At 37.4% G+C, this 23,860-nt stretch overlaps 1 protein-coding gene across 5 annotated transcripts in view; it reads right to left on the reverse strand.

Annotated features, from left to right (window-relative positions):
• Window positions 1-13,961: 13,961 nt before the first annotated feature.
• Window positions 13,962-23,860, reverse strand: part of PRKG2 (protein kinase cGMP-dependent 2) — a 102,486-nt gene continuing 92,587 nt past the window's right edge. For all 5 annotated transcript variants that reach the window (XM_041759733.1, XM_041759732.1, XM_041759736.1 and 2 more), the window contains 2 exons: window positions 18,489-18,555; window positions 13,962-15,884 (listed from right to left, as the gene is read on the reverse strand). In XM_041759733.1, the coding sequence (XP_041615667.1) occupies window positions 15,789-15,884; window positions 18,489-18,555 (163 nt within the window). In that variant the 3' untranslated portion in view covers window positions 13,962-15,788. The remainder of the gene's footprint in view (window positions 15,885-18,488; window positions 18,556-23,860) is intronic.

Here is a 23,860-nt window from a genome sequence, read left to right on the forward strand (position 1 = left end):
TCCTGACATTCCACCGACTACTATTTCTACCATCCTCCCTTGTATCACATAACAATAAAATGAATCTCACAAAACCATCAGAGTGAACAAAAGCACTGCCCGGCCTGCAGGGCCTCAGCCATAACAGGCTCCTACCTATAAAAGGAGGTATCAGAGTGATACCAGGGCCTAGAGGCTCTGTACTTTGTTGTGATTTAGTGTCCTCAGACCCTCTGACAACAGGAGCAGTCAAATCTCAAGAACAGCATCGATGGACGGTTTAGTTTCTTTTTGTAAGCATCCCAGTTTGTTATTCTGACCACTAGATGGAGTCCAGTTATTAGCCTGAAGAGACCAGATGCACACTTAAGTGCATCCCAGCCTCCATGCATATCTAGTGACCCTCTGGTTAACCAGAATGGGACCCTGCCACTGTGCAGAAATGGCTCTTAGGTAGCCCTTGCTTCCAATGGGGACAATTCTAGATAAAGCTGGAGATCATAGGATTTTGTCTGTCTCTCTGCTGTGAGCTAATAATCCATTTGTGAGGCTCCTCAGTGAAAACTTAAAATTGCATTTTAAATGTTTCTAGACTCCCTTTCTCTCACTGTCTCCTGTTCCCTCTATCTCTTTAATCTTTATGATCTTTAAAGACAAAGAATGTTCTCTGCATCTCTGTCCTTAGTCAGATATTTCTGCTATTAGATTCACCTGGTAAGAAAATATTACTGCCCTGAAATAGGAAAAAAATGTCAAGAAATGGGTTCACCACCTCTTAATTTTATCTAAAAGATTAACTGCAGGATGGATGGATCTAGAATGGAACTTTTCTTGATCTCACATTCAATTAAACCTTTTCTGGAAATAATGTTCAAGAGTGCTTTCGTCACATTCCTTATTTTCCAGTAAGTTTTCACAGAGAATATAGCACATTTGCAATTGCCATCCTTTTTCTGTGCTTATTTATGTTCTTAAATTCGCAGTTTTTAGCAATCACCTGCATGTCCCTGAACTATCAAATATAAACACAAAGAGACATGGTTGGAAGTAAGACAAATAGAACAAGGAATGGCGATTTTAACCTGAGCACTCCTACTTTTTAAAATTCAAGATCATTCGCTTTGTACAAACAAAAATGAATCACCCCAGCTTCCCCAGGAGGCTTACCATCAGTCTGGTAACCCTCATTTAGAAATAGAGAAAATATCACCTTACAGATTTATACTAATATGTCTAACCACTTCCCCCTCTAAACAGCTCAAGTTCATAACAACTATGACAGCTGCCCTATATCAACCTTTATATTAGTAAGCTTAAGAATGACTGAGACGTTTAGAAGACAAACTTGGGAAGACAATCAATTATTTAACTGGACGGTTGAGAAGTGCCATACGCATAACCTCCAACACAGAGGAAACTTTCAGGTTAAAACAAAAATCCCCGGGGAATATTTTCAATACTTAAAAAAATGTATAATATCGCCGATTCCCATAGGTTTTCTTTTTAATGTATACAGTTCAGACTGAAATCTAACACCTTTATTTTCCTTCTAGTTCCCTGATAAATACTAAGAGTCTCAGGCAAAAATGTTCAAGAACAGCTTGGTCTCGCAGCTTGATGTGAAAGTTAGTGTGTTGGATAATACTGATGGTTTCATATAAAAATTTAAAGATGTCATCCCTTGAGTTTTCTGCAAATCATGACATTTCTAGAGAACTTATCTACATCTCATGGCATTCATAAAAATAGCATTTTGTGTATTTATACATGACTTGTTCTAATGTGCTCTTCTACTTAATATACTAATTTGAACATTCTAGGATCTTTTTAAGGGTATAGCTCTGATCAAAACACAAAGCAGTCAAATTCAAAAAAAGAAAGTATAACAGATTCATGCTATACTCTAAATTCTGTGGTTCTTGTGTAAAGAAACAAAATCTATTCACTTGGAAGTACTTAAGAGTAACAGACAAGCAAAATAAATGCAAATTCAAACTTATGATATGACTATCATAGTGATAAAAGAGTATGATCAAAAATATATTGGATTAGAGAATCAGAACATGGGGACCCTAATGAAGTCTTGCTAACACAGGGTAAGTTATTTAACTATTCTGGGATTGGTTACTCCATCTATAACTCATGCATTCATCCAAGAAATTCTTGTTGAGTGCTCACATCTGCTTAGCACTGTTCTAGACACTGGGCATAGAGCACCCTGTCATCATCAAGGTTACACTGTACTAGAGGAAGACAGAAGTCAAACACATGAAATGTGTATTATATTAGAGAGCAGGAAAGGCTATGGAATAAACTAATAAGGGGGAGAAGGATAAAGAGAACCAAGGCACTCGCAATTCTAAGTATTGTCCTCAAGAATAAACCACACCGAGGTGAGATTTGAGTCAAAATCTAAAGAAAGTAAATGTCTCAAGAAAAGGTATGTATCAGAGATGAACCAGTGCAAAGACCCTGAGGTGGGAGTATAACCCTCATATATAGGAAGTGCGTGGAAGCCAATGTGGTTGGAGGAGAGTGAGAGAAATCAGTGGGCCAGGAAGTGAGGAAGGGAATGGAATTGGAGGTAGAGTGAGTTGTCTATAAGGAAGGAATGATTTTGTCTTTTTCTCTGAAAGTGATGGGAAATTATCATAAGGTTTTGTAGAGAGAAATAATATTCTGGCTTATATTTAACAGATTACTCAGGGTACTGTATTGAGAATAGATGAAATGGGGCCAAAAGTAGAAGCTGTGAGACCGGCAAAGCAAGGATTTCAAAAATCAAGGTAAAAGATAAAGGTGACTTGATGTAGAGAGCAGCAGTATGGGTCCTATCTACATTTCAAAACAAATTTAATAACTCAGATGAGAATGATTTGGAAGTTGTAAATTCTTCACAAATGTAAGATGGCAATAATGTTCCTATTTAGAAAATTTTTGACTGTTCTTTTGCATATACTATCTTAGATCAACTTTAGAAACAATCTGTGAGTTTCATTTGAAAAATACCTAGCTTTTTCTGCAAAAAGATTTTTCCAATTGGATCTTAAATCTTATCTTTTAAAAATTTCCTGTCAATATGATGATATATTTTTCCATTAATCAATTTTCTTACATATTACATTAATATATTTCCAAATAGTTAAGAGCTAAACTTAGCTGGTACAGTGAATCTTGTAATATGGTTTTGGGATTTAATTTGTGATATTTTATTTAGGACTTTGCATCCATTTTTATAAATAAGACTGGTGCACGTTTTTGTTGCTATATAAAAAAAACAGTTGTATAATTGGATATTTTGGTTTTACTAGCAATAGAAAAAGAATTGGGAATTACTTTTCTTTCTTTGTACAGAAAGAGTTTAAGTATCATAGGAATTGTCTATCAAACACTTAAATTATTTGGGCTCATTGCATTGTGGAGATAAGCAGTTACCATCTCATTTTGGACTATTAAGACATTCTGCCTCTACAGGGATTGATTTTTAGTGGTTTACATGCTTTTTTATCTACCTTTGTAATTTATTTTCTCATTTACATTAACTCAACTCTGTAATTATTCCTTTTCTTAGTCCTGGCATCATTATTTATGCTTTCTCTTCTCGGTCAAGCATACTTTTTTTTTTTTTTCTATTATGGTGGTCTTCTCAAAAACTCAGCTTTGTCTATAATAAGGATCTAGGGTTTTTTTTTCTTTTGTCAAGTAATGCTTTAATCAATAAAGCGTTTTTTTTTTTTAATTTTTATTTATTTATGATAGTCACACAGAGAGAGAGAGGGAGGCAGAGACATAGGCAGAGGGAGAAGCAGGCTCCATGCACTGGGAGCCCGACGTGGGATTCGATCCCGGGTCTCCAGGATTGCGCACTGGGCCAAAGGCAGGCGCCAAACTGCTGCGCCACCCAGGGATCTCAATAAAGCGTTTTTTACAATTCTCTAGGACTCATTTTTTTTTCTTTTTCCAGCCTCATCAGGTGAATACGGAGTTCACTTATTTTTTATTCTTATAGTGTTTTAATAAGTTCACGTAAGAATAACCATTTTCCTCTGGGTACTACTTAACCATATCCCACAGGTGTTTGAAACGTGTTGCTCATATTCTTATTAATTTCAACCATGAAATTTTATATTTTAAAGTCATCTTTAAAATTCAGAGTCATTTTGAAAAAATATCTAGTTTCCTACTGAATAGTTGTTGGGGGATTACTTTACTAATGGTTCCAGTTTTTTGCATTGAGTGCTTGATTTTTTTTTTCTGATCTACTTTTAAACACCAAAAGCACTTCTTTGATGATCCTCAAGACCCTTTATCTAAAATTTAACATAAAAGTTAGTTTTAACTTGGATGAAGCACTTTTAAGCAAAATTAAATTAGACAAATTTAGGCAATACAGAAATAAATACAAATGCTGACAGAAATCTAGACTGGAGGCAAGGAGACTAAGCCTAAAGAGTTCAAAAAGTCCTGGCAAGAGATGGTGTTAACTTCAAGAGAGATGATGGAGAAGGACAAGTTCAGTTTTGAACTGAGTTTGTGGTCACTAGAAAATTTAGATGAATATGATCAGAGGTCGGCTGATCAGGGAGCTCAACTATAAGGTCTGGTCTTAGGGTTGGGACTTGTGGTCACAGTTATACAGATGATATTAGAAATCAGCTAAGAGGCCAAATCCCCTGTAAGGAGTGACGGGCCAGAGGCATTGAGGAGAGTGCTGAAGGTTTGAGCATATAGAGCAGCTGTGAGGAATGAAGAGAGAGAAGAGTCCTCAACCAGAGTCCTGAACAGATTATTAAGTTGGATATATTGACTTTATAGTTGAATCTTTATATAAGCTAGCTGGCCTGTATTGCCACAGAAGCTGAGTTTGACAGCTCTTTGGCCCTCACCATAAAGCAATGATGCGAGAAGCAAGATTTGGAGGATGAAAAGTGAGGACTTGTGTTTTCAACATGTTTAGCAGAAAGTACCCAATCTTTAGTAGAAGTTGAAAATATGAATGCCTAGGGGCTCCTGGGTGGCTCAATTGGTTAAGTGTCTGACACTTAATTCTGGCTCAGGTCATGATCTCAGGGTCTTGAGATCGAGGCCTCCTCCCTAACCACCCGCTCTAATTTCCCCCCATCAGACTCAGATGCTCAGTGGGGAGTCTGCTTGAGATAATTTCTCTCCCTCTCTCTGCTCCTCCTTGCCCCTCATCTGTGCTCTTCCTCTCTCTCAATCTCTCTAAAAAAATAAATCCTTTTAAAAAAGACAATAAAATATGAATGCCCAGAGTTTGATTAAAGGTTTGTAGTAGTAATGAGCTGTAATTCAGGTAGAAATCAATCAATCAATCAATCAATCAATCTGGAAAGTGGAAGCAGAAGGTGTAAGGGTAGTATGACCCAGTGTCTAGCAAGCATTTTAGAAGTTAGTCTCCTATATGAGTGCTGCCCTCAAAGCCTGAAGAAATTTCTTTGGGAGGCTATACACTTAATCCAAAATTGTTGACATCCTACCCACCTAATAGTTTATAAGAAAGTAAATTTCTTCTCCTAATAGCACTTTATTTTGAACCAAAATGGTATTGTTTATCATTCCTTCTGGTTTGCACTTTCATTCAGACTTGGCTTCTGTGGCTTTCTAAGTTGTTTTGACACGTCCTTAGCTTGCCCTTTCCATCTAGAGAGAAGGTGGAGGAAAGGATGAACTGATTCATTACATGATTCTGCAGGCAACCTCCCCAAATGGCCAATAATCTTTTGAATATATATTTACTACTGCTGAAAAATAACCTTGTTCATTTATTTCCATACTTGCACACACCATGAATGCAAGGTATAGAAGCAAAAAACAAACAAACAAAAAACCAAAAAAACCCCCAAAAGTTCTACATGAAAATAGAAGATAAATTTGATGGTACAAGTGAGCTTAAGTTAGAAAAAAGTGCAAAAAAGCTAACCAAGAAGCATTTTGGAAGCTATATTAGCATCTGTGGGTTGCGTCTATTCCATAGAAGGGGGGCGTGGGGTATTGTAGACTCCTGCAGAAGAAAGACATGATGAAACTAGCAAGTGCAGACGATTATTAGAGCAGCTGCATAGAACAGCTGGCATCTCCAGTGCTGCTTTGTTACAAGGAAAACTAAACTCTGCTGAAAAGTTGAACTTGGCATGAAGAGAGATAAAAAAAACTAAGTCTAAACACTCCCACCCTGGTCACACTCCACCGTCTAAAACCATAACAACATTGTTTTGTACATGATATACGTATTTCAACTGACTTCCTGGTACAGTGTATGCTTGAGAATATTTTTGACTACAGGTGCTATATCTGGTTCAAGTCAGTAAATGAAAGGCAAGGTCTTTTGTTTTAACTGATTTTACACCCAGAAAATGCGCCACACCACGAGGAGGGTTTCAAAATTATTTTCCTAGTGAATGGTCATAGTGCCATACTGTATGGTAATGAAGCTACTCATTCTGGTCCTCAACTATGAATATAATGCACACAGTAGGTCCTTTAAAAATGTGGGTTGAATGAATGTCTAAAATCTATTAGTCTGTTCTTTTCCCTCCAGAGTAAAATTTCCTCACCTATAAAATAGAAACAATAACTTCATAAAGCTGAGGCATACACTTCATGTGAGATAATATGTATAAAGTACTTAGCACATCACCTCTTATGTATGTGATTATAATATCAATCCCTCTTTTTTCTACCTTGAACAGTGTAATCAGCAATATGTAGCAACCCTGCTTAAAAAAATGACTGAGACCACAGTCCGCAAATTGTTCTTAAAAGAAAGGATTTTTTAAAAATTACATTATATATATAGACACGTACATATGCACACATACATATACCTGCATACATATATTTACCCACCTAGAACCATGAAAACCCCAAGAATCATCTTTACTGGCTTTCTCTCTTTCTCTCATTCCTCACATCCAATCCTGTCACCTCTCTCCAGATACAGTCCCACCCATGGCTCCTTGTACATGACCCATTTGACATTCTTGCTTGAGCCAGCTTCCATTAGTTTTCCCCTGAGTTAAATAATTCAACTGCCAGCTAAGTGGTCTGCCTGCTTCCTTTATTCCCCAATCTACGCTCCATTATGGCGCAGCCACCATACTGATCTTTTGAAAACATAAATCAGATCAAGCACTCTCCCACTCCAAAAGAAAAAAAAAATCAAACAGCTTCGTATTTCATTTAAGATGAAAACCAAACTCTTTACAGTGGCCTACTAGGTTCTCAACAATCTGGTCCTGCCTACTTCCCTGAGCGCTCACTCTACTGGAAACTTACAAGACCTCTTTCTTTTCTCAAACATGCCAAATTCATGAATACTCCCATGGCTTTTGCATTTGATTTTTCTGCCTGGAACACTTTTTCCTAGACTATCTCAAGGCTGTTTCCTTTCACCATTCAAGTCTCAGCTCAAATATCACCTACTCAGGAAAGCATTTCCTTACCACTTACTCAAAGTCACTCTCACCTCTTCTCAGCCCTGATCTGCCACATTAGTCTGTTTATAATTATATTAATAGAGCTTATCACTGTGTTGAAAGTTTACTGTTTATTTTTGCAAAGGTTAAATAATTCTCCTTTTAAATGATTAAGGTGATTTTGTTTTTGCCTTTCTGATACTAAATTTTGGTTCTTTTCTAGAACCATCCACCTGCTGATTAGGATTAATTCCAGTAGGGTTGTACTGAGAAAGTCTTAGGGAACATTAAGCTTTTGAAATTCAAAAGCCATGCTTTGGTCCTGAAAAAAGGATTATCTAAATTCTTCTATCTCCTGTAGTTTATAAAAGATCAGGCTTTTGTGAAAGAGATCAGAGAACTTTATGTATATAAGAGAAACCCAGACAGAAGAAAAAGACCAGGAAGCCTATCCTTTTCTACCTTCTGAGAACTATGGAAGGAAAGAGGGAGGAGAGGAAGCCCCTCCTTCCCACATTTGGGTCTTATCACAAGCTGCCCTCAAGCAAAACACAGATAGTAACCTTGAGGGCACAGCATAGCCTGAGGTATGAGGCCCAGAGCTAGTTATCCTGAGTCCCCTTGCCCTCTACAATGTAAAAACAGGACCTATAACTCTGAAGTTCTGGCTAGGGAAGATTTTTGGAGGGAATTACCTTAGTAGGAAGCAGGTAGATTTATAGTGAGTTCTGAAGAGGGTCTCAGTTAGAGCTGGAAGGGACCACAATCAAACCCAAAGCCTCTAGTGCCAGCAGTAACTGAGAGGAATCCAAATCATCAAGGAAGGCTTTGGGCCCTGTCTCGGCCCAGAGAAGACATGATGATGAGCTTCCCTCACCATAAACTTCTGCTCCAAACATCAAATAATTAGCAACCAAGTACCTGACCCTAGAGCTTTGACTTATCCTCCGTTTTGTCAGGAGTATAATTAGAAGAGAGGCTAAATGAAAATCTGAGCATTTTTGTCTAAAAGAGAGTAGGCATTTTACAGAGCAATGGTTCTCATATTTTGTGGTTGGTTTATCAAAACCACCTGGGGAGCTAATAAAGTCCACAGAAGCCCAGGCTTCTTGAAAGGGAATGTGGTCTAGGCCTTGATACCCTATTTCATTCCCTATCACAATCTGATACTGACCAAGACTTGAGAATCACTGCCCTGGAAAACCGTTCCCATTATTTGTTTGGATTATTTGTTTAAACTAGAGGAGACTTTTAATATTCCTCTCACTAACCAGAAGGTGGAAGCTCAAAGGAGATAAGATGAGCCACAGAGAGATAGGGTAACTGGGTGACAGGCCCTAAGGAGGACACATAATGAGATGAGCACTGGGTATTATAACTATATGTTGGCAAATTGAATTTAAAATAAAAAAATAAATACATTTTTTAAAAAAGAATATGTTCTTAGGAAACTAATTAAAATATATGTTGATTAAAAAAAAGATAAGCCACGGATACTTTTTAAATTTACATTTGTTTCTTTGTTCATCCAAATTTTATGTTGAGTTCTATTATGTAATGTGCACCATTTTTAAAAATAATTTACCATTACCTTCTTGCAATTAGAATATCTGCTTCATGATGAGAGAGATCCTATGTTGTTTATTGCTGCACACCAGAGTAGTCACTCAAATATTTGTTGAAGAATCAATCAGTTGATTAACTAATTAATTCACACATAGGCATTTAGCAGAGAGAATTTGGTGTCAAGAGATACACTATCTACATGTATAGGAGAAGTAGAGAAACAAGGCATGGAAACTCTGGCAGAAGCAGAACTAAATAGTTTTCAAAAACAACTAAAAAACATTTAAAGAAATAAATTACCTGCTTCTATCAGGTGAAAGGCTTACTTTGCATCCTTCTGTGTGGAAATACATCAGAACGGAGAGGTAAGGAAGAAAGAGAGTCTGTAAAAATGTGACTCAAAGATTTAAGTAAGTAGGCTCTGAATGCTGGTGAGGCCTGACAAGGTCTGTCAGCTGCCTGTAAAGTGATGTGACACAGTGACATGTGTAGTTGGCGTTTATTGGTCCTTTTGTTTATTGACCTTTTTGATATGTAGCTTATCTGATTCAAATTTAGTTTTTGAAGTAAATCTTGTTCCTTATTATAAAATATAAATCTAATGTATAAAACTCAGATAATATAGAAGAAAAATATCCATGATCACATTTACCTGGATAGTATTATCATCACAGTTAACCTAGTTATCTAATAAATATGAGTTTATATTAGGACTCTGATTTTTGTCCCTCTGCTGTATCCTCAGCATCTATGAATGCCCAGAAGAATGCTCAATAAATAACTGTTGAGTGAATGAATTAAGATATGCATCAAATATTTTTCTTCACACTCAGTACACATTAGAAAAAAATTCCCCTCACTCCCCTTGATCTTTATGGGACCTTGAAAAGAAAAATATGTTTCTATGTTTTTATTAGCCTTTCTTTACTTTCTTTGGCTTTGACTCATGGATTGAATTTTTAAATATTTCTAGGCATACTTTAATCTTTTGACTCCCCTTCCTAAATGCAAAACTGAGCATAGACTTTAAGGGACAAGCAGAATATAGAAGAGGACAACTTTCCAGATCTTGTATTTTATGATCCATTTAGCAATCTGAGCATCCTCCTGAGTTTTAAATAGCAGGGTTAGATAGTTGACTCATAGCTTGTGTTGCAGTGTGACACCTGGCTTTTTCCCATCCCCCTTAAGAGAAGCCCATTTTTTCTCTGTGGTTTTCAGGATTGATGCATTGTTGGTGTTTTTCCTTTATCACATCAGAGTTTCTTCTGCCTTTTTTTTTTTTCCTTTTCTCAATGCATATTGACTTCCTCACTGAGGAAGTTTATATGTATCAAAACAAATTTCATGTTACTTTTCATTACACCATTTTTAGTGTTGTAACTAACAATTAAATAAACAAAAATATCTTGGCTATCTTTCAAAATTGAAAATGCTCCAGCTCTTATTCAATTTGTAAATCACCCGAGACAAATTGTTATTGCTGGTTTCAGCTGAGTTGTGTGTCCTGTCTCCATGCACACTTTGATAACTCCTGGGTAGAAAGAGAGGAAGAAAATCTCATTACTTAAAAATTCAAATGAAATCAATCATATAAGAATAATTATGTATTATATATTTTACTAGCTTTGAAATTGAATGACTTTGCACTTTGTCAATCTAGCTAAGCCAGAAATAGAATATTTCCCAGGGTTCCCTTCTCTGTATGGTTCTGAGTTAGGCTTGGCCACACAGGAAATCAGTGTTAGATCTGAAATGCAGAAATGAGTAGCAGCCGTATTTCTGCTCTGGAGGTCATGCAAGACCAAGCCATAGTGGCAGCTCAGGCACTGTTGCTGATCTGCTGGTCATCTAGTTGGTGAAGGGTAGCAGCCAAGTCAGTTTCCTCCAGATGCAGCCAAATTGTCTATAGGCATATGCAAATCCCAAGCCAGGTATAGATGAAGGGAACCAGCTTATCCCAGAGGCCACCCATATGACCAAGATGGCAACCATGAAAGACAGAAGCTGGTTCCCCTGTGTCCTCCTGAATTCTGGTTTGTTATCACAAACTGTAGTTTTTCCTCTGGGATACCAGTGTCTTCTTGAGTCCACTGTGCCCTTGTTGCCCCCACTTTTTTTTCCATTTTTCCTTCCCAGTTTAGTAGTTTAAAAAAACATTTCTTAACTCACAGATTCTATAAGTTAGAAACTGGGGAGTTGTATTTGTGGCTACTCTGGCTGATGAACTGTCACTAGGTACAATCAAGGTGTAGGCCAAAGTTCCGGTATCATTTGGGGGCTTAGCTGGGGGAGCATCTGCTTCTAATCTCACTTCCGTGGTCACTGGCAGGACTCAGCTCTTCATGGACTGTGGGATTGAGAGCTTCACCTGATCACTGGCTGTTGGCCAGAGACTCCTTTAGTTATTTGCCACATGGCCTTTCCAGAGAGCAGTTCACATCATGGCAGCTGGTTTCCATCAGAGCAAGCAGATGAGAGAGGAAGGGGAGTGAAGAGAAGGGAAGCAGAGTCACTTTGTAATTTACTCTTAGAAGTAACATCCCATCATTTTTATTGTATTCTGTATGTTACTGGGCTCAGTCAACAATTAAGAGGAGAGGATTATAAAAGGGCACAAATGCCATAAACAGGGATCACGAAAAGCCATCTTTGAAGCTGTCTACCATACCCTTTCAGATCAAAAGGCCATCTTTTTATATGCTGTGCACATTCCCTCTATTTTTTTTAACATTTTATTTATTCATGAGAGATACAGAGACAGAGATGCAGAGACACAGGCAAAGGGAGAAGCGGGTTCCCTACAGAGAGCCCAATGTGGGACTTGATCCCAGATCCCAGGATCATGACCTGCGCCAAAGGGAGACACTCAACTGCTGAGCCACCGAGGCGTCTCTACCCCCTCTCTTTTAAAAAAGAACTAGGAATAATTTTCCCCAAAGCATCTTCACAGGAGGATGTGGAGTATAACCTTTGTCTAATGAAGGGAATCATAAATTTATACACAGGAAACTCACAAAGTTTTTAAAGGAAATGTATCAGCTTGGAATAAACAGAGACAGATTGAAAAAAGCCTTATCTACCACCAAACAGCTACAGACAGGAAACAGGCTAAGCAGTCTACTCAGTTGCAAATTGCAGCCATATCTTATAAAAAAGGAAGGATGACTTGAAAGGCAGAACCAGGATTCTATGCAATAAGGCCAAGAGCTATGAAGAACAACTTACAGGGAGTAGATAAAGGTACTATGCGTCAGACCAGATTTCAGTATTTGATGGACTAGAAACTGCTTTGTGCCTCCCATCTTCTCCCTCTCTGAATGCAGGCACCTGTTGTGGTTATCCTTTGATGGTCTCACCATTCAATGTTGAAAGTGTGCTGACAGATGACTTATTTATTCAGTTCACAGGCCTCCAGAACTGAAAGAACATACCCAAGGAATCACACCTAAGGACACTTATCTACGCCAGGATGAATTTAGTTGGACTAGATCCTAGATCTTTAAGCCTGATGCTGTAATGTAATTATGTTCTTAGGGAGGCTCTTGGGAGGGAATGTGTTTATTTTGCATATGTGGTAATATGATTCATCTGTGACAGAAGTGGCAGTTTTCAAAATTGCTTGTAAATTCTTTGAAACTCTCTTCATTAAGTCTATGTTCCCTTTCCTCAAATGTGGGTAGGCTTTAAGTGTTTCCACCAATAGTGATTTGTTATATGGTCCTAATAACTGGAACTAAGCCATGAAAAACCATAACAGTGAATGAAATGCATATTTGAAGCCAATTGTTTAGCTGTGAGGACAATCAGCAGTGAGTCTGTTTATAATTATTTTCGGATCTTGTGTGAATGAAATAATGAATGTAAATACTCCTATCACAATGCCTAGCAATAAAGAACAAGGGTTTACTATCATGCCAAAAGAAATATATGCATGTGTTTATTTCCAGATGGTTATTTATCAGTGATCTACAAGTAATAATACGCTGGCCCAAAGTTCAAAAGCTCTACATATCCATCTCCAAGTTACAGATGAATAAGGTGTGGTTTGTCATTCACACAAATCTAGGCAGAGCTAGAATTCAAACCCAGATCTTTTAAACTACAAATCTCTTACTTTCCACCACTACATTTTTCTGCTTCCAGACATTTTCATATTTAGATAAAAGATGAAAAAAGCTACAATTATGAAAAGTTAGCCCCACAGAGAAGAGGCTAAACAATGAAAATTTAACTTTGCACTTGGAAAAAAGAGAACAGGAATGATTTAATGATTAGGAATATGATGAGTTTGTTTATTGGGGGATTAGGAATATGATGGGTTCTGTATTTTTGAAGATTATGCTTACATATATATATCCTTAGTTCATAAAAAATTAGAATTCAGAAATGTAGGTGAACTCTTAATAAAGCACTTCATTTTGGTGAGGATTATTAACTCTTCATTTTAGGTACTGAAGTTTGATCAACCATCTTCACTTCATGATTTAAAAGAAAAAGATAAATGCTGGATTTAATTGGAACAACTGTATGTGCAGATACCAAATAATACATGGGTTCAAGGCTAAATGGTCATTGAGTCTCTTTTAATTCTAGTAGAGACAGTACTAGTAGCTTCCACCTATGCAGCATTAATTATTTCACAGATGTCAGCAATGGACTCTTTAGGTATCTTTGTTAATCCCTGAAACAGGTGGCTAAAGCAGGTACTACTTTACTATGTCTTCTTCTACAGGTAAGAAAACTAGTACTCTACTCAAAGAAGTGAATGCAGTTTCCCAAGGTCACCCAGCTAGGAAACAATGGAATTGGGATTATATGATGGTTCAATCTCTCATTTCTTCATCTTTATAAAATAATCTAAAGGAAACAAAATAAAACCGCATGTGGAGATTACATAGTGAAATGGTCAATCACAGGCAAAATAAAACTGTAGCCTCTAAGTTGCTTTTATTTGTATATATGTAAGTCTTTTTTGAAATACAACATTGACCTCCTTTGAGAATATCATTGCTATTATAACTGTATAGTTCTTATATCCATCCAATGCATAAATTTTCTACATTTATAGGTGGGTAATTTAAAAATATATACATGGAAAAACATACAATGCTTACAAACAAATGCAAATAAAAATCTTTAAAAATCTTAGAAATTCATTAAGCAGGTTATGTTGATCCTATTAAAAATGGTTAGTCTATATACAATACATAATCTTTAAAAATACTACTCCAGGAAACAAAAATTCTTTGGTTCAGCAAAAGGATTCTCTAAATGTGGAAATTCAATTTGTTAAGGATGCGCCTTCTTGGGTTGGGCCTCACTTAACTGGTTTGGCTCTTTAGGAAGCATCTAGCTAAATCTTTCTGAATGCTGAAATATGGGTGGAGAGTGGGTAGAGGTTGCTTTTCCCATAGAACATTAGCATGTGAAAATATAACCAGAAGCTTGAATAATGCAGGAACTTAGATGTTATTTTTACCCTGCCAGATCAAAAAGACACAGAGAAAATCTGCTTCCCATCCATTTGGTGGGATTGTGGTCAATGCATAATAACATTCTCTAGTAAAATTCTTAGGCACTAGCATCCAGTGCCAATGAAACTAGTCTATTCATTGTCTGGAAGATTACAGAGAGGAGACAGGGCACATGCTGGATGCTCCTTATACTGAAGTCCTGTCACCTCCCCAGTGGTTTGTCTACCTTAAAAATCTAAAATTATAAACACATCCATGACTCACATCTCTTTAAAAAGAGTTATTGATGCAATAGTAATTATAGGGCATCAACATGAGCCAATGAGATTTTTCATTAAAAATTAACTGTGGTTATTCTATGCTCTTGATTTCTTAATGGCAACAAACACAGAACTGGCCAAAATATCTCAGTTTTAAAGAGTCAGTAACCTTACCTATTAGAAATTATTCTCCTCCATATTTAATGGGAAGGAAAGGCCTTCACAGATTTGGGCCTACATGTTTTCTACTTTGTGAAAATATTTAGTATATAAGATAAAACCTTTCCAAAGGCCCATCACTTGAACACACATTATAACTACCTTTAACAAGGCTTTTGAAAAGTCTCTGAGGTACTGCAGCTGGTCACAAAACAAAAAATATTTTTTGCTTTATTTTTTCAAAGTTCCTCAATGGAATATAATTACTGGCTGGGTGAATTAACTCATTTACGTTAGGAAGTGGTATCACTGACTAATACTTAAACTTGCCTTTCCCCAGACTAGTAACAGGAGCACATTAATATGTTTCTAGGTTGAATGCAGGTGAAAATCAAGAGTTTCTATCGACTACAAAGATTTCTGCAAACCATGGCTTGGAGATGCCATAATGCTCACATGGAATTGTTGGGAGCAGGGAAGTTTTCCAAAGTTCACCTTGTTCTTCCTTCCATTTGCATGACTTAGTTGCTCAAAGACAAGACACTTTTTAAACTTTATTAGGACTCAAAGGAGACAAATATGATTGAGATGGAGCAACAGATTGCAGAGAAAATGATGCCCCATCAAGAAAAATGGTTCTGATTGTGGAGAGGGGAATAGAATAGCCTCCAACATTTGAGAAAAGCAAAGAATAGAATACATGAATAATTCAGAGCATATAAATGAGACATTATAATTCAGAACCACCTTCATATCCACATTGTCCACCCAGCTCTTGGGCAGGGATTTCTCTTCCCTAATGGTCTTCCAAAAGACATTATAATACTCCAAAGAGAGAAATCATCACTATTGGATTATTGGTCCTTATAGTCCTCTTCTGGATGTATAGGCAATACTCATCTTTTCTTCTATCAGAAGTCTTTATCCCAGCCTGACAGCTCATCTGGAGGTACCCCCTTTTCAGGGGGATACTTGTCGAAGTAGCTGTGGTCTGTGGGTCCACTGAGCTAAGAGAGGAAGAATTAAACCAAAAGTGAGGATAACGTTGACTAAGCATGCTATTAGATATGGGTAATGCTTTTTATGTATCTGAACACTGCTTTTATACTGCAATCACTGGTAAGTTATATGTAAGAGAAAGAGGACCAATTGTCATTTTTGAGTCACAATCTCAGCCTCTGAGATCTCCCCTTTAGACCAAATCCGGTCACTGCATTACATTCAATAGAAGCCACCCTGGCCTGAGGAGGTATGTCTAAAAGAAAAGGTGATAGAAATTTTTTTTTTCAGACTGAAAAACATTTTAAAAGCAAATGTTTTTTTTGCTTTTAAATGTTTTTTTAAATGTTTAAAATGTTTAAAAAAGGTTTTTTTAAAAAAATCAAAATTTGTAACTTTTAAATCCTTTATCTACTTTGTAAAAGTTTCTCACCAACCTTGATTTTTTTTTTTTTTTTTTACCAACCTTGAATTTTTATATGGTTAGTTGACCCATATAAAGTTTCCAGAATCCCAAACAAAGGGTCAATTCAAAATATTATTGACCCTGTTGAAAGAGTGAAATGATTCTGGAATTAAACTCTTTTGCAAATCAGGTGATTTTTGATTCTTTACATTCAAACAAATTTTTTAAAGTACCCGACTGAATTCTCAGCAGATACATCAATATCAGATACTACTTACAATGAATCATAATGTGTTTTTTTGGGAGAGTGGAGAGATCACTCAGAAGGCATTCAAAGTGACATTGCTATTATAAAATTCTCCACTCCAGTTACTAATTTATGTGAACACAGCTCTCAGCACTTACACCCATAGCATTTTAAAAAGGAATAGAATTGATGTGGAGCCTGATCCCTATTTTTTAATAAGTAACATTTCTCCCACGGGACATAAATAATTTCTTTTTAAGAAATATTTTTTAAATACTTTTTTTAAATTTTGCAACATATATCTGTTGTTTGATACTCGGTGCTATAAAAATGTAATTACAACTGAATCCAGAAGAAATATTTCTGTTGTCACAGAAATTCTTATTGTCACAGGAATTTTAAAATTTAGAAAATTGCAGTTGAAAGCCATTTAAAGAATAATCAAATATTGGCAGGCATAAAAAGATTTTTACATAAGAGGAAACTTTTTAGGGAAAATGGATAGAAATATAAGAATATAAATTCAGAGAGGAAAAGGAATTATGTAATATTGCCGTCTGTGTATTTTAAATGGCTATTTTGAATGGCTAGTGAGCATCAAATCTCACTGGTATCTACGACCCAGCAATTGCACTGCTGGGGATTTACCCCAAAGATTCAGATGCAATGAAACGTCGGGACACCTGCACCCCGATGTTTCTATCAGCAATGGCCACAATAGCCAAACTGTGGAAGGAGCCTCGGTGTCCATCGAAAGATGAATGGATAAAGAAGATGTGGTTTATGTATACAATGGAATATTACTCAGCAATTAGAAATGACAAATACCCACCATTTGCTTCAACGTGGATGGAACTGGAGGGTACTATGCTGAGTGAAATAAGTCAATCGGAGAAGGACAAACAGTGTTTGTTCTCATTCATTTGGGGAATATAAATAATAGTGAAAGGGAATATAAAGGAAGGGAAAAGAAATGTTGGGAAATATCAGGAAGGGAGACAGAACATAAAGACTCCTAACTCGGGGAAATGAACTAGGGGTGGTGGAAGGGGAGGAGGGCGGGTGTTGGAGGGGAATGGGTGACGGGCACTGAGGTGGACACTTGACGGGATGAGCACTGGGTGTTTTTCTGTATGTTGGTAAATTGAACACCAATAAAAGTTAATTAAAAAAAAAAGATTACATTATATATATCTAAAGGAGTAATATTTTACTTTAATATGTCAATATTTACAACAAACTAAAAATCACATCCTCCACAACAATTTAAACATATGGTAAGAGAATTGAGAGGTCAATCTAAAAATGTACAAGGAGAGACATAGATCTTTGAAATTCCTTTAACACAGCATAGAGTCTATGGGTGTTGACCAAAACCATTTCTGAGTCATTCTCTGTGCCCTCTCAGCCCTAAGTTAGCAGATGTTCTGTTTTCTCTAGAGCTGTGATGTCCAACCAGCAAGAGGTGGTGATCAAGCACCTGAAAGGTGGCTAGTCCAATTGAGACTGCTATAAAATCCATTTGGGATTTCAAAAACAATATAGAAAAATAAATGTGATGTCTCAATATTTTATGCTGATTCCATATCAAAATGGTCATTTTCTGATATACTGAACTAATTTACCTTAATTTCACCTATTTCATTTTACCTGTGGCTAAACAGAAAATTTTAAATCACACTAGGATTCATATTATACTTCTAGAGATCTCTGTTAGCCTGACCAATGCTGAGTACCTGTGGACTTAGATTTATATGTAATTGGTTCCTGAGAGCTGAGCTGATGTCCATGAAAGATGAACTACTATTTAGTCCCTGTAAAATTGCTAGGACATTTTCATTTAATTTATATAAAGTATTTAAAACATCTTAGATGTGGTACATCAAAACATACCTCTACTCTGTTTACAAAAATAAAAACTAGAACAAAATCAAGAAAACAATATAGTGGAGACCATACCTCTCTCTGTAAAGGTGATGGAAGGTTCCGCGCTTTCAGGCCCTCCCAATTGAAACCGTTTAACCACCTGAGAAGTAAAAAGAGTACAGAAGAATATTACTTGCCTGATACACTATTAGCATATTAAGTTATCCATCGGTCCATTTTGTTGCCTTCCCCTTGCCCACAACAGTGCAGTGGCAAGTGGTCAGGGGGGAAAGTGTATGACTATGTTGATTGTCTGGTCTCATAGTGAATCCAGGCCCGCTAAGCTCAAGGGGCTACTTAATGCTGCCCAGAAACTGGTCTAGATTTCCCTGTTGTCCCACTCCCTTAGACTCATAATTCATCCTTTGCCCTCTCTCCTCAAACTTCCAGAAACTTCCATCCTCACTCCCAAATGATGACCTGGCTCCCTATTTCACTGAGAAAACAGGGCTGCCACAATCTTCTACCAGTTTCTCTGCCTGCCTGCCCACATCTGTGTGTTCCCTTCTCTCTTGCAACAAGAGTTAACTGCCTTTGCTTCTAGGGAAGGTCAGCTCAGCTCCTCCACTGTGTACTTGATCCTGTGGGCTCTTCGACTCAAGAGCATGCCTCTGCCATGCTCCTCACTCTTGAATCTTCAATGTCTATCTGCTCAATCATTCCCATCAGGATGGAAACATTTTATTTCGTCAACCACAAAACACCCTCCCTTGACCTGAGTTCTCATCCAATTTGCATTTTATTTCTCTCCTTCCACATAAGGAGAACTCCTTGAAAGTTATCCACTCTACTCATTTTCTCCTAACTACACTACAATCAGCATCCACCCTCCTCCACTCCTGTGAATCTCCTCAACTCTCCATTTTTGTCTTACTCAACCTATGAGCATTTATTGCTGTTCATTACTCACACTTCCTGAAATATCTTTTTTGCTTGACTTCCAGGACATGTTATTTGACCTTCTTGGATGCTTTCCCTTGTTTCCCACTGCTATTTCCATAGGAAGCTGGTAGGCTCCAGGGCTCAGTCCTTAGACTTTCTTTTTTCAACTACTCTCACTTGCTGGGTAATCTCATTCAATTTTGTGGTGTTAGCATTTATATATCTACTGGTTACTATTTCCATTTCCAATCAAGACCTCCCAGGCTAATAGCTATAGCTGCTATTTATCATCTCCCAAGCAGGTGTCTAACCTGCATCTAGCATGTATCCGGACCACACTGGAGCTCCAAATGTGCCCCAAGGAGCTGGCCCCGACTCTTCTGGTTACTCAAACCAAAGACGTTGGAGCTGTCCTTTTTCTTACACCCTACCTCAGTCTATATGCAAATCTTGTCAGTGTTACCTTCAAAATATATCTGAATTCGGAATCGAAAAAATTCTCATCACCTTCACTCCACCAGTACAGGCGAAGCTACTACTACTATTCCCCACCTGTATTATTGTAATAACCTCCTAATAGGTCCTCCTGCTTTTTGTCCATGGGAGATAGCCAAGCAGCAAGTGTGATCATTTAAAACATGTCAGGTCACATCAGACCTTTGTTCAAAGTCCCCCAGTGCTTCCCATTTTTCTCAGCATGAAAGGCAAAGCCTTTAGGATAACCCTGGAGGCCTTGCACATCATTCTTTCCACCAGCACCCCATCCCCCAGCTCACCACTGTCCTACTTTCCTTCCTCCCTCCCTCCTCACCATTCTTCCAACAAGCTAGAGATGCTCCCACATTCAGACCCATGCACTCACTCAAAGCTAGATGGTTCCTTTCCCAGATTTCCATATGGTTTGTTCCTTCAACATCTTCAGGCCTTTTCTCAAAGATCATTTTCTTAGTGAGGCCTTCTCTGACCATCTAAAGTAATATTTCACCTCTCTATGCAACCCCACTTCCTATCCTCCCTGCTTTAGTTTTCTCCTTAGCTCTTACTGCTATTGGATGCTTCTGCTGTATACTTTACTTCATTCTGTCATTTATATGACACCCTATGTCATTTACTTCAGTCTTGTTCATTCTGTCTTCCCCACTAGAATGCTAGCTCCATGGGGCAAGGATTTTTATCTATTTCCTTTCTTTCTGTGTCCCTCACTCTTGGAGCAGGACTTGCCATCAAACCAGGTTCAAAAAATGTCTGTTGAATAACTGAATGACTCTGCAAGAGAACACACTTACACAGATCCTCTTATTCTCACATCTTAGAACATCACACTCTGCCTTGGTGGTGATGTTCCTGGTGATGTGTATACAAAAAAACTCCAAGATAAAAAGATGTTTTCCAATAATCTGCAATGAGGTTAAGCTGATGGCCAGATGAAGTTTTGTTGGTTTTTTATTTTGTTTTGTTTTGTGTTTTCCATTTATTGCTTCCACAGAACTAATCTAAAAGAAATGATCTAGTCTTTAGGACCCATGTCAAACATGGTGGGCTGGAAATGCAACCATGTAAGTGTTCTCTTGGACATAATGTATCCTCTCAGGAACATGGAATAATACTGTTTTATACCCACTGATATTTTCTACTAGAACAGTGAGATCAAGGCAGCTAGCCAAAGGCAATTTGGCCCAGGCATTGGGAAAAAACAAAGATCCTGCTTTTCAGATATTTTTATTTTGGTAGAAGGTGCGTGCCAAACAAAAATAAATAAATAAAACAAAATTTCAGATACTAGTAAGTACTAGGAAGATAAAGGAGAATAAAGTGGTGCCTGATGGCTGGAATGGGATGGGCTGGGAGTGGCTAGAATGAAGAGAAGGGGAGAGCCATGGGAAGACTTGTGGCAAGGGCCTTTTTAATGGCTGAGTAATATTCCATGATATATCTCTATCTATCCATATCCATATCTATATCTATGTATCTATATCTATATCTACATCTACATCTATATCTATATCACGTTTTCTTTATCCCAGGGCCTTTTAAATGGAAGGAAGTGATAGAAATCAGCTGAAGTATAGTGAATAGAGAGGAAACTAGGGGGAAAAAAGGTATCTGAGAACTGGCCAGACCTTGTAGCACACAGTACGGAATCAGGATTTTAAACTTAATGGGAAATCATTAGAAAGTTCTATGTAAATGACAGATTTAAGTACATTTCCAAAAGATAATTCTGACTGCTATGTGGAGCATGACCACAGGAGGCTGTGATGAGGCAGGGTGGTGGTAGAGGTGTGAGACTGAGATTGGGGAACTGGGTGGCTGTCAGCCACACCAAAAATTGTGCTCTTCCATCTTTTCTAATCCCTTCTTACCCCTGGAGTTGGTTTCGTTCAGTCCTTGACTAGAATTTCCATTCCAAGTCTGAGCTTAGCAAGAGAAAAAGTACTGTAAACAGGGAAGGCTGTTCCATTGTAAACAATGGAAGGCTGTACCTTCCATTTCAGATGCCATTCTTAACCCAAGGTGCCATTTCAGTATAAGCTGCTGAGACACTAATCAAAGAGTAAAAGTCAGACAGCAACCCCAGCTATAAGGCTTTCCCTGTCCTTGCTAAAACAACACAGAGTCCTCTCCTTGATCCACCCATCAGTTTCTTTGCATAGACTGAAGCTCCATTTTTAGGGACTTCTAGGTGCATAGTTATGTGGAATCTTTTCTTTTGCCACCAGATACTGCCACAATTTCTTTTTAACATATTTTACAGTGCTCTCTACCCAGAAGTTATCCCATAAATATCAATAAAAATCATTACTGTTACCCTACTGAATCAAAGAGCCTATACATTTCTTGCTGAGTACTTGTTACAATTTGACTTACAGCAATATTTACTTAACATGAGTGGCCATTCACTTAACACTTGGCCTTTTGACACTAACCACATTTTAAGTAACACAAGTGCCAGCATGCATTCATGTGTAAAATATATTCACCAAAGAAATATTAGCAGCAATGGCACATAAATTGCTTCTTCATTTTTAGAAGACTTGTAGAAGCTATTCTTGAAAGTAATTTCAGCAGCTAGAAATATTAAAGGTAACATTAAGGCACTTGAAACAAATTATTATTCCTCTATCTAGGAGGAAAAATTTAACTGTCCCCTACAAATATATTATCCTTCTTTTCAGATGAGTGTTGGAGGACATGATCGGTGCCTCATTTATAAGTTAGGCTCAGTAAGAGGGGATGGAGGAGCTCTGATTATTTTTAGTTAAGAAGATTTAACTCAGAACAGACAAACATAACAATATGCCATGTGAAACTGTATCATTTTTAAATACAAAGTTAAAATGAATGGTTCTCTGAGGGGGGGGGGAACATATATTTTACTTTAGAGAAGAGTGGGAAAATCTGATGGCAAATTTCAGAATGATTTTCTTTTAATTCCAAGGGTCTAGAGAGTAAAGAAGCTGTAAGCCTTGGAGACTTATGGAAGGTTTTAGAACACTCCTACGTAAAGGCAGGGAGAGATCTATTTTTCAGCTTTATTTCTTAAGAAGCACTATAAAAATCAGATGAAATAATGTCAGTGAGTTCCCTCGGCTCACTGAAAGACACTGTATACATTTGGTACATCTTATTACTGAACCCTACCCCCATTCACTGCACTCTGACTCTACCCTTGCATGACCAAGAATATCCTGCCAGTTAAGAGGAGTGGGCAAATTAATCCCTACAGGGAAGGAAATTCAAAATTCTTCATTACCATGCTGAGGTGAGAAAATCTTTTAGCATCCATTTGCATGTGCACCCAATCACAATTTGACAGGTACATTTAAATAAGCTTCAGATAAGTAAGAAAGAAAAGATAAGACCAGAGCCTGTTAACCCAACCACCCAGGAGCAAAACATGAGGAAGCTTCTTTAATGAGAGAAAGGAGGAAAACACATTGGAAGAATGACTAATTGACGGGACACTTGTTTGCTCGATATGCATAGTGTGTTTCTGTGTCATTTTATAACGAGAAAAAAATTATGATAACACATGGAGAAAGATAAATTGGAATCTAAGACAAATAATGAGCTCTACAAAGAAGCAATCCAAAAGATGACAAAGAACAATAAAAATACTATAAACATTTTGATGTCTAAAATGCACAGACGAGTCTGTCTCTATCATCCCTACTCCCTCCTAACACACCCTTGAGGCAAAGCCTAATATGAATTTACAATGTTGAGTACATGGCTTTATTTCAAGTAAGTTCATCAATAGATAGAGCAAGGTTGGCAGCCTGGGGGATTTTTTTTTTTTTTTTTGAAGCTGCACCACTACTGTTAAGCAAAACAATAGTGTTCCTTTTCAGAAGCTTTTCTCCCTTTCTTTCCACACTGTATTATGTACCTCTAATTCTTCAGTAAAAAAATATACAGATAGGAATGAAATACTGAAAGGTGTTTTCATTTCTGAATATCAACACTTCAGTGTGTTCACAGGATTTCAATGATGAAATTCTCAAATTTAGTTTGTCTACTGT

The sequence above is a fragment of the Vulpes lagopus genome, chromosome 6 (genome assembly GCF_018345385.1).
Source record: "Vulpes lagopus strain Blue_001 chromosome 6, ASM1834538v1, whole genome shotgun sequence".
NCBI lineage: Eukaryota > Metazoa > Chordata > Mammalia > Carnivora > Canidae > Vulpes > Vulpes lagopus.